At 36.3% G+C, this 11,756-nt stretch overlaps 1 protein-coding gene and 1 pseudogene across 1 annotated transcript in view; both read right to left on the reverse strand.

Moving 5' to 3' along the window:
* Positions 1-755: 755 nt before the first annotated feature.
* LOC141823783 (calmodulin-like) overlaps positions 756-11,756 on the reverse strand; it is a 15,364-nt gene continuing 4,363 nt past the window's right edge. Inside the window, exons 3-4 of the mRNA XM_074711020.1 lie at positions 4,968-5,061; positions 756-1,129 (exon numbers count right to left, since the gene is read on the reverse strand). Of these exons, the coding sequence (XP_074567121.1) occupies positions 756-1,129; positions 4,968-5,061 (468 nt within the window). The remainder of the gene's footprint in view (positions 1,130-4,967; positions 5,062-11,756) is intronic.
* On the reverse strand, positions 6,403-11,464 carry LOC141812100 (SNF1-related protein kinase regulatory subunit beta-1-like; annotated as a pseudogene).

Genomic DNA, 11,756 nt, shown 5'->3' on the forward strand with positions numbered 1-11,756 from the left:
GTTCTGATAAAATTTTAAAAATATTTTTACATTTAATATAATAATGTAATATATTTTGATGTTTAATTTAATTTATATTTAACTAAGGTTATTTTTTAAAAAAATAAAAAATAGGAACTTTAGCAAGTAATAATCAACTTTTGTGTTTTATAATTTACCAAAGACTAAATGTCAATGTAAACATTCTAAAAAATTATATTCTTATGCTAGTACAAACACTTTCTAAAATCTTTAAACATATTTCAATAATTTCATTGGTCAAAATTAAAAGTAAAGATATAAACAAATTTTCAATAACTCTATAATTACATTATAAAGAATATTTCAATAATATTCTTATATTGTTTTTTTGACTGTTGAAATATTTTCAATATTTTTATAAAAAATACTTGTGTAAGCTTGCAAGCTATCACTCGACTTATTTTATTGGCAAATGATTTGAACTTAGTAGCAGGGAAGATAAGGATGGTATGCTTGATAAAAGCCAGCTGCACAATAACAATGGAAGGAATTCCAAGGATGATCAGATATCATTTAGGGTGCCATGAAAGGAATTATATAGATAGGAGAAACACAAATCCATAGGATAGACTGGTTTGTTCGACATAATCAAGCAAAAAACACAGAAAGATACATAGTTCGATACAACCACCACCTAAGAGAAAAGCAAAATAAATCCATCCATACTTGGCTTGACAAAACTATTGAGACGACTAGCAGCAAAGGAATTGGAGCATCATATAACAAGCTCATCCTCACTTGGCCATCATGACTTTGACAAATTCCTCGTAGTTGATCTGACCATCACCGTCAACATCAGCCTCACGAATCATCTCATCAACTTCCTCATCCGTCAGTTTCTCTCCGAGGTTGGTCATGACATGGCGAAGTTCAGCTGCAGAGATGAAGCCATTCTGGTCCTTGTCAAAAACTCTGAAGGCCTCCTTTAGCTCCTCTTCTGAATCTGTATCCTTCATCTTCCTAGCCATCAAGTTGAGAAACTCAGGGAAGTCAATTGTACCATTTCCATCAGCATCAACCTCATTGATCATATCTTGCAGCTCAGCTTCTGTAGGATTCTGACCTAAAGAACGCATCACAGTTCCAAGCTCCTTGGTTGTGATGCAACCTGCACAAATTACATGAAGGTATGCAATTGTTGGTCATTGATAAGTCATTCTAGTACCAAAATGTCACAGCAAATGCAAAGAGCAAAGGATTACCAAGAGCCAAACAACTTTATCTCCTGTACAGTATATAATATTTTGTATCATGTGCGTAATTATATTAAGAAATTAAGCTTCATCTTTAAAGATATATGCAGATAATATTTGGACGACTCTAGAAACACAGCATCTCTTATCATCCTGGTAGTGTTACTTTGCCAGATTTGCTGCTATCATAACATAAATCTCATCTTTCACTTCAATAGGATTTTGATTCAAAGCATAAACAAAAACATTATGTAAAGTAATGCTTCCACGATATTAATATCTACTCTGCATATAAAAGATATGTCAACAGCCAGCAATAAATGCAGCAAAATGAAAGCTAATAATTTTTTTTGTAAACCCCATTATTTCCATGTCTTTTTTTTTCTAAAAGGAGTAATATATAGTAAAGATAATTCCCTCTAACACAATTGCTGACTCACTGAATTAGGTATCATCAATCTAAATAAAGAGAAATTATGAGAAGAGAATTATTTCTTAATACCATAGAAATTCCATCTCTATGTATTGGAAGTTAGCCGGCAATGATGTTATAGGTGCTCTCTTCTCATATCTTAGTTAGCTTCTAGCTACCATATTCCATCCTGTTGTGATATAGAGTAACTCTACAGATCCTTTTTTCAGATTACATAGGTTTTTCCATCAACTAATGAATGTATCCTCTTTTTCATCTTAATATGAGGGCATCCAATAATAACTAGGTCTTTCCATCAACTAATCAATGTATAACTCTTTTCATCTTAATTTGAGGGCATCCAATAATAACTAGGTTTTCCATCAACTAATTAATGTATGCCTCTTTGTCATCTGCATTTGAGGTGATCTAATAATAACTATGTTAGATCTTGATGCACAGGAATGTTAGATGCCGTTGCACAGGAAAAAAGAGAAGTATAGTTGTAACAGGTAATCTATTTTTAAAATGTATTCCAACATGAAGCATGATTAATTAAGATCTCCAGGTAATAAATGCTGTTTAGATTTTTTTTTAAAAAACATTATTTAGAAAAAAATAAGAGCAGTATATAGCAGAGCCAGGTGTATATATTATGAGTAATACCCTAAGAGTCGCATTTTACAAAATGATAAATACCTTCAAGATATGTTTCTTTCACACTAATAACTTTTAAGGTTCAATTAACAAATAAAAGAAAATATTTACAGATTTCTTATGTAACCAATAACTTCTTTCAAACTGATAATCATGCAAAAGAAATTTGCAGATGACATTGTCTTGTTTTCAAGTGCAAACCTAAAATATGTTCACAACCTGGATGTCATCCTAGCAGTGTTTTACTATAGTGGGCTAAGAATTAAATATCATAGGCCATTGGTCTCTTATTTGGGAAAGATTTGGAGAAACAGGTTAAGTAAGCAAACGGTTTTGGGTTCCCACTAGTGAACCTACCAATAACATATTTGGGCTTTCAACTCCGATGGAATATTTTGGGATTCATTGGTAGCTGAAGTACATAGAAGATTATCACCAAGGCAAAGGGTTTTTCTCTCTTTAGGTGGCCGTATGTACCTTTACTTATATTGCTAATTAACCAGCTAGTATACAAACTCATAGCCTATGTAATCAATGAGGTAGAAACAACAATGGAACTAGAAAATTATTGAAGTGATGCACTTTATATATATATATATCACTAGTATTTTAATGGGTCAAATAGACACAGAAATGGATACAAACACTTCCATGTATATATTACCATAAGCATACATCATACAACAACAACCAAGTCTTATCCCTCTGATGGGGTTGGCTATTACCATAAGCATACATTATATTGGAAGAATTTCATTGACCCAATAATTGTTAATGTGACTCTGCCACTAGGTAGAAAAGATAAGAAAGCAGCCCCTTTTGGCAGAACAGCGTTGAGGGACTTCAATGATCCAGCATCTGACTGCATAGGAAGCAGTCTATAGATATACTCTGGATCAATAAAACAAGTCATTTGGGCAATAATTCTGCAGAGTACCTACCTTAAATTGGGGGATTGGATTCAAGGAGAACAGTGTTGAGGGACTTCAATAATCCAGCATCTGACTGCATGGGAAGCAGATTATAGCCCATGAAGGCAATGGGGGGTGGAGTATATCAAAATTAAAATCTTCAACATAGATCTACACTGCAGATGGTGGTGTAGGATCAACTCATTTGGGCAACAATTCTGCAGAGTACCTACCTTAAATTGGGGAACTGGATTCAAGGTGGTGCAGATGGAAGCCGGTCCTCATTTGGAAAGAATTTTTACAGGTGAGGGACTTCTGTAAAAATTATGATGGAATGGTGAACAGCTTTTCCTGTATTCAAGATGGCCGGATGGCATGGTGTTGGGCTTATTGGTTTTATTGGGTTTATGGCGGGACTTGTTTCATGCATGCCTTGAAAACAGGTGGATATGCAGAGCATCCAGCCATCACAACAACTCCTTGAGTTAACTTTTATCAGACCCATTCCACAAGCAGGTATCCTATCCCTCCACAAGTCAGTCCAATCATTAGAGCAGGATTCCTTTGAATGAGATGGAATGGTGCCAAAGCATTCTCAACTTCAACTGCATATAGCATGCTCATTCCGGGCTCTGTTTGGAAGTCGTTTGCTCCAACTAAAATCAAATTGCTAGCTGGCTAATGGTGAAGAAGGTAAACACCAAGGAAAGATTGATTAGGATGGGGTGCCAATTGATGATGCATAGTGCGTACTTTGTGCAGGAGTGGTAGCACAGGAAGAAATATTGCAGCATATGTTATATGATTCCAGGGTGGACTTGTCAGGTTAGTAATTGATAAGCATAAGTTACGCTTCAAAGTAGCTGAGGCTTTTTACGATAAATGATGTAGGAATGGAATGCTACAATGACAAAAAAAAAATTGGTGAGACTGGAAGATGTTTAATTCAAGAATGATTTTCAGCCATATGGTCGGCCAGATGTGGTAGAATCTCCAGAGACGAAGAAGTAAATAATGATAAGATGCCGAGAGATTGGTACAACAATATTGGCTATGATGTTCGACAGGCTCAACACTGAATATAAGATTACTACTCACTTTGTTCAGCGACTAACTGAAGGGCACATTTCTAGACTACCTCAACTCCGTATTGATGGTTTTGTAAGTTGCAAGATATTTTATACTCATGTTTTGAAGAATATTGTGGAGTCCTGAGTTGAAACCCTGCTTCTGTATCGTGAAGTGTGTTGGCCCCGGAGGTAGTAGACTCCAGATCAAAATTGTGTTTGTCGGTGTTGGCGCACTCCTATCTTTTTTCAAAAACAATCAAAATACGTCTACAGATTGAATTTTACTGTATCATATTCTCTTTAGAGAATTTGAATAAATTGATTGCAACAGCAACAAATTTAAAGACACAGGAATCCGGTTACGAAAACGTGTCATAAATTACTGGTAGGAGAATCATGCCCAATCTGTAACAAAATAAAATAAAAAGGTTTGGTGAGATCATAGATCTCGCTATCACTGTAATCGTCAATTTCTCCAACAAGGCGAAATTAGTATACAGTCTCACAAGCGCATACAAAGTAAATAAATAAAAAGCAAACGCCCATTTATCGTTGTCGATGGGAACCCAAGTCGCGATGACTGGATCAAATACAGATCCGGAAAAACAAACCCCAAAAGCATAAAACAAAGGCCACCAACGCGCGATGTGGCCCGGATCTAAAACAGAAGGCAGGAGAAAAAATGGGATCGAAGGAGACATACCATCGCCGTCCTTGTCGAACAAGCTGAAGGCCTCCTTGAACTCCGCGATCTGGTCGTCGGTGAGCTGCTCCGCCATGCCTGCCTGGCGATCGATCTAAAAAGGGAGACACGAAGAGCGAAAGATCTGCGAACAAACACAAGGGGAAAGGAGAACACGAAGAGAGGAGACGACGCGAGCGCGACTTCTCCGGCGAGGTTGCCACCGCTTCCGCTGTTCGCAATCTTATAAGCGGGCGCTATCTTTCTGATTTTACCAGGACGCCCTTCCTTATTGCCAAATCAGGGGCTTCCCGTGGACATTTCATTCCAGGCTGTCCATTCGATTAGTGATCCAGACGTCGTCACGCAGCCGTCACGGCGTCACATGCTATTTTCCGTAACGTCTCCACCTGAATACTTCAACCGTCCGATCTTGATCGAACGTTTGGTATGCGACCCTGGAAGACGATGAAGACAACAACTTACTTTCATCGAATGCGGACTAAGCGTCCCATTTGTGTGGGACCCAGCGGAAAGCAGCGGCTCAATTGAGGGGCGAGATGGTCATTGTACCCGAGATCAAGGCAGGGGGTTGTTTCGTCATTTGATGCTTCTCTTTTCTTCGTCCTTATCGCTGACATAAAGTATTGGGGTTTCTTTTCTCTGCGCTTCTTTCTTTGGTCGGTCCTGGAAGGATTTGAAGTTCCTCTTTTACCCTCTACGCGGATTGGACGCGGAGTGGCATGGTGCACGACTGTGATCACGACACGAACGCGAAATCTGTCCGCCCATTGATTGACCACACAAGGAAATAATCAGGTGTATAAATTTGGATTGCGATATGAATTTTATTTTTCTTTATCAAAATCGAATAATTAAAGGCTTGTTCAAATTTTCTTTATCAAGTTGACGTTTTTCTTCTTACTCCTTCAAATTATATTGCTTGTTAAGTTTTAACTTTAGTTTTTTGGGAATTTAAAATAAAGAAAAAAAAGAGACCTCATTTAGTCTCTTCAACTTCAATTCATTTTTTATATATCTTTATAAACTGAAAACCATTAAAAATCCTTTAAAATTTTCAAAATCATATCACTTTAATCCTATCCATTTAAGTAGTGCATCAACATTATTATTTGATCTAACAAAGTAATGGCACAGTAAATTATCAACTCATAGAATAACGCCATATATTTATGCTATTACTTAATGGGGTTGATCAGTAGAGATTAAAAAATTTGAAAACAACCATCCAAGTCTTGAAATAAGTACCATGACGAGATTTACACAAAATATGGACTGAAAACGTAATTAACAACCCTGATCTGAACTTGAATTGCATGTCAATTTGATGAATACAACAGAAATCGTGTATTGTTTTAACACTGCAAAAGTAAATAACAAAAGAGAATTTTAAAAATACGTAATTTTGTCTTTACGCATTGATGACTAACCTCAATCAGTCTAGAAAGAAACAACTCATTGAAGGGAAATGGGAAGTAGAGATTCAAAACCGAAAAAGAAAAATGAGAACAAGACTATGCAGAAGTTGCAACAGGCGTTACCTGAGAAGCGAGAATATATATATGGCACCAATTGATATCCAACCAAGTTCCATGCGAGTTTTACCAGCTTATGAGAGCAGCAAGAAATGCAGTGTCATCTTTTGGTTGGTTTGTATAGGACGACAGTTACATACTTGGACTGAAATCTGTGCGTCAGGCCAAGGGCTACCATTGACTGGGAAGGTGAACCTTTATCAATAAAGAGGTGGTTGAGGATGACGTGCTGGGGCTTGAGTGTGGATTCATCAGTGTCCTGCATTCCTAGTACTGTTAGGTGTAACTGCGATGGAACAACTGGTGGCTCCTTGGCAAAATCCTCATCTCTGGGCAATGACCAACTATAACTGGAGCCAGGTGATGGTGGAGAGTTGAATTCGGATATGCTCTCCACATTTTCAGGAACATAATCCTTGAAAAAAGACAACAGGAAAGTAGAAAATTAAGGTAACCACAGCAAAAGTGGAAACTCAGGTTAATTCTGTTTTCATTTTATGCTTGGTGAACCAACTAGAATCTATTTAACTATGTTCTGGTTCCAGGGATCAACTAAAGAAATCTTACACGCTTGCCTTTTTCACTAATGCAATTAACCGAAGAAAAAAAGTATGCACAGTGCAAGGCAAATAAACTCACATGGACTTCGAGAATATTGGCTGCATTTCCCATCTCATCGGCAATATGAGGAAGATCAGGAATACATTTATATTGTCCATCAACGAGGAACTTGTACTGGTAAACTCCAGAAGGGAGAATCATTAAGAGCGTGTGATCCTTGCCTGATCTCTGCATTGGCTTCCTGAGGGTAGCACAATTTGAAGTTCTTATCTCCCGTTAGTTTTTTCTTGGATAACAAAACAAATCACATTGAATAAGGAAAGATGTTTGAAGCTAAAAGATAATTCTGAAACAAAATATACCTTGAAGCCCAGTTATCCCATGATCCCTCTATTAAGACAGCATTTCCTCCATAATTCCATGTGAACAATGTAGGGATACCCTTTTCAAGGTAGACTTCCGAAGGCTGATCAGGCTCATTCATCCATAGGTGATGTTCATTGGATAGATGATCAGAGCTTTGCAAGGGAGGTACAGGGATCTGAAACATAAAATTATTTCATTCTTTAGCAATAATAGACATGCTACCTTAATTTCAAGAAAAAAGCATGCCTTGAACATATGTTAGTATTGGATGGTACATAAAACAATTGTTGTATATTCTCCTAGACCATCTACTACTGCAGAGCATTTCAAATAAAGATAGCTCTACTATTGATGTTACACCACTAAATTAGCAATATTAGAAACATAAAAGGCAGGTTGCTACAGAAGTTGCTGACAGATTTTCATCTGTTCTTCCTACTAAGTAATATAATTGTAGCATAGGTTCCTTCAATTTATTTGGCATACAATCAGCTATAAAAAAGAAGAATGAAAAAGCAAATCCAGATAACAAACCTATAATGAACGCATGATGTAAGTATGTAAGACGAATCCTGAAAGAAACAACCTATTTTTTGTTTGCGTGCCACAAATAATAAGAAAACTAAAAACCACACAAGATCAAACTAATTAAGAGAGACTCGAAGAGGGAAAATCCAGAATAAAAGAAAATTCCATCTCAGTTTAGTCGGTTGTCTAGTCAGAATTTGATTCAGGTTAACAAAAGCATTATTTGCATCAATATGTAATATCTGAAAGGACAAGGACTAGCATGAAGTTATTGTAAGAGACCAGAAACAACATAAAATGATAAAATAGCTAACTTAATGACATTTTTAAGAAATAAAAACAGTTGAGAATCTATGATTCAATAAAGAATATGCATTGGCTCAATATATGGAATTTGATTATGAAGGCATTATTTTCTATTGACATTTTTATCAGGCACTATTCACTATGGAGTATAAACTAAGAAACTAATGCTAATAATGTGCAATTAAGATTTTAAGGCTAGAGATGAGACAGTAATAGACCAATATTTCAAACCATAATTGAGGAAGTGAAACTCAACTACATAGCACTATCTTACACATGCTCCTGTATATTTGGCATTTAAATGATATACAGAGGAAATGTGATTGTTTTGGTAAATCATTCATCGCCATACATTGCCAATCTCCATTGAGTATATATTTACATCTAAGGAAAGAGTCTTCTTGCATACAATTAACTGAGTGTCCATGCCCTCTCTCTCTCTCTCTCTCTCTGAGGTAAAGGAAAGCAAAAGACCACACCCATATCTTACATCAAATACAAAAATACCTTTTTGCAGGGTATGTATTACTAGATGTTTATGTGCCTTTATATTACTAGAATTGGATGCTCCTTAAGATACAATGGTTATAGATTTAGTAGCCCCAACATTAATGATGAAAGTTACTAATACCCTCCGGTCACTAACATATTCAGGTGAGATGAATATGACCCACTATTGTTCACACACCTCAAAGTTTTGTGAACAAGCAATATTCAAGTGATATGAGCACTAATCATATTAATTGTTCAATTCTAATAACAAGAATACAATGACATTAATTTTTCATAACAATAAGTGAAAGGGAGCCTCGGTGCAACGGTAAAGTTGTTGTTGTGTGACTTGGTGGTCACATATTTGAGTCGTGGAAACAATCTCTTGCAATGCAAGATAAGACCGCGTACAATAGATTGTTCCTTAGGACCTCACATTAGCGGATGCTTCGTGCACTGGACTGCTCTTTTTTCATAACAGTAAGTCTATTAATGGATGTTTGGATCCCTAGGTGTAATGCAAAAATGCTATAATATCAACATAAAGGACATAATCAATCATAGTCTGTAATTGATGTAAAACATGTAATTATCATCTTTAAAAAAAACCTAATGCAACAGAGATCATAATACTAAATGGATGTTTGAGGTTACTAAAAATGATAAAAAATAAACTACTACTATCTAGTAAAAAGTTAGTGTACCTCCAATCGATGATAAGATGAGAGAACAAAAGTTAAGATAGTATAGGCTTATGCTCAAAGATAATTGGTGAATTTTGTTGTTTGAATCAGTTATAGTTGAAGTTGGGGGCAGAGGAGAGTTAAGAAAAATCTAGCTAAAATACATGAAAAAAATTTTAAGGATGTAAATATTACTACTGAAGGCTTGCACAGTGATACTTGTTTTTGGTCCCAAATAGTTGAGACTAATAGCATTGAATATAATTATTCTAATCTCCATGAGGATATATTTAAGATAAAAAAGCTGTGAACGAAGAGGAGAGGATGTGAAAATATTCCATGTGCAGATCTACCTTATCAAATTACTGAGTACAGAACTGGTTGACCACCCATGTAGAAGTTCACTTTTGCAAATTGTTCTAATTATCATGCAATTTCTACAGCATCACATTAGTATGTCACCAACGAGGAGAGAAAGAAGAAAGATAAACTATTGAAATGAAGCAATAATGAGTAAAACCAATAAGAATAACATGTGCTAACCAAATGAATCAGCAACCTCAACAACATGTGCTTGTCAAACAAATTAACAACCTCTATGAACAAGAACAGAAAAAAGTTTGTAATAGTCAAATTATACTTGCTACATGCGATGCTACATGCACGTATCAACAGAGAGAAATTCATTAAAACAAGAAAACATTAATCTTAACCAAACTAAATATGCTTAGGGTGACCAAATTTGACATGTTCCAACTCTGGTCTAACTGGGCCCCATTATGAACATCATTCAGATTTCAGATTCATAGCTCACAAAATCTGCTAGTCACAATTTGACGGTCTTTGAACCTTTTTAATAAGGTGCAATATTTTCCAAGATTCCGCAACGGTCATACTACTGCTAATTGGCAAAAGGAACAAAAACAAGAGAGTCAAAACAGCCTGCAAAAGTTAAACCATAGGGATGCTCTTTTGCCTATGATAACTATGATATAAGCATAAATTTCTAATTTATAGAAATCTACTTGATTACATACGTCTGGGAGTTTTTACATTTGTCTAAATCGTGCTTGATTACGTTTCATGTATTTAAGCATTTTGTCATACTTGCAAATCAAATTGGCTCTGTTCACTCTGATGGAACAAACACATTTAGTTTATATGCAAAACATAACTTCCTATACTTGTTGCTCCATAACAATCCCAAAAGAAAGGATTCTAGAACTGATATAATCTCGTGTATAGAATACTGCATATATGGACAGAATGTGCAATAATAAAATGCTCAAATGATGCACAAGGGAGCACACAAGGTAGGGTAGTCAAAAATAAGGTTGAAATAAGTTCAGAAATTTCAGAGAGCTGTAGGCTAGAATTTTGGTCAGCTCCTCCTTTTTCAAGGTAGAATGGAATTTATCCTATATTCCTTGTAGCTCAAGTGAAAAACTTGTCAAATATTTATCAAAAAGAAAGTCCGTTTGTTTGTGAAGAAATTTCTCTCTTCAATTGGATGTTTATAGTATGAAGAAATGCATCCAAAAAAACTTAGTTACGTTTTGGATTTTTTTTTTCTTTATTTTTATTCTTATACAGATTACGGAAGTTTCAAATTAATCCCTTGACCAAAACATCTCATGAGCAATGAAAACTGCTACTATGCATACCACGTTTTAGAAATCATTTGTCATTTGGGACTAACAAGAACATACCAAAGCAAGCAGCATTTAATCAAAGAAGTATTTTTTCATTCTCCCACCTATCATTTTGAGCTCAAATGTAAATCCGATGATTGTCTCATTAGCTCGAAAAGAACGTACAAAAATGGTGATCTAGGGATAAGAGCAAGACCACCTGGGGGGCAAACACGAGGGGAGTTCGGATCGTCCAGGGCTCTGTGGAGGACATTCTTCGACTGAGTCCACGGATCTAGTGCGGCGGACGTCGACGGACGATTGTCCGCGTCGGGTCTCGATCTGCCGGAGGAGTTGTCGTCCTCGATCTCGTCCCTCCCGTTCACGTTACCCATCCTGCTCTTTTCTTTTCTTCTCCCGATCGATTCTTCTGTTGTCAATTCGGAGTCCGTCCGGTGCGACCGCCGCCGAGAAGCGGCGTGGAGGGGCGGCGGAAACGGAGAGGTGGATGACGATACCGAAAGCGACTTCAGAAAGACAGAAACGGTTAAGCACAAATAAATGTATGATATAAGAAATAACCATTTAATAGGTAAACAATTAAAAAGAGTTTCGTTATTACACGTTGCAGCTACAGCCCTCCCTGCTAATTATAGCAGAAGTAATTTTAATAAATTTAAATAATTT

This window comes from Curcuma longa, chromosome 1 (assembly GCF_044706935.1).
Source record: "Curcuma longa cultivar G26 ecotype Majalengka, Jawa Barat chromosome 1, ITB_CL_G26_1.1, whole genome shotgun sequence".
NCBI classification, from domain to species: Eukaryota; Viridiplantae; Streptophyta; class Magnoliopsida; order Zingiberales; family Zingiberaceae; genus Curcuma; species Curcuma longa.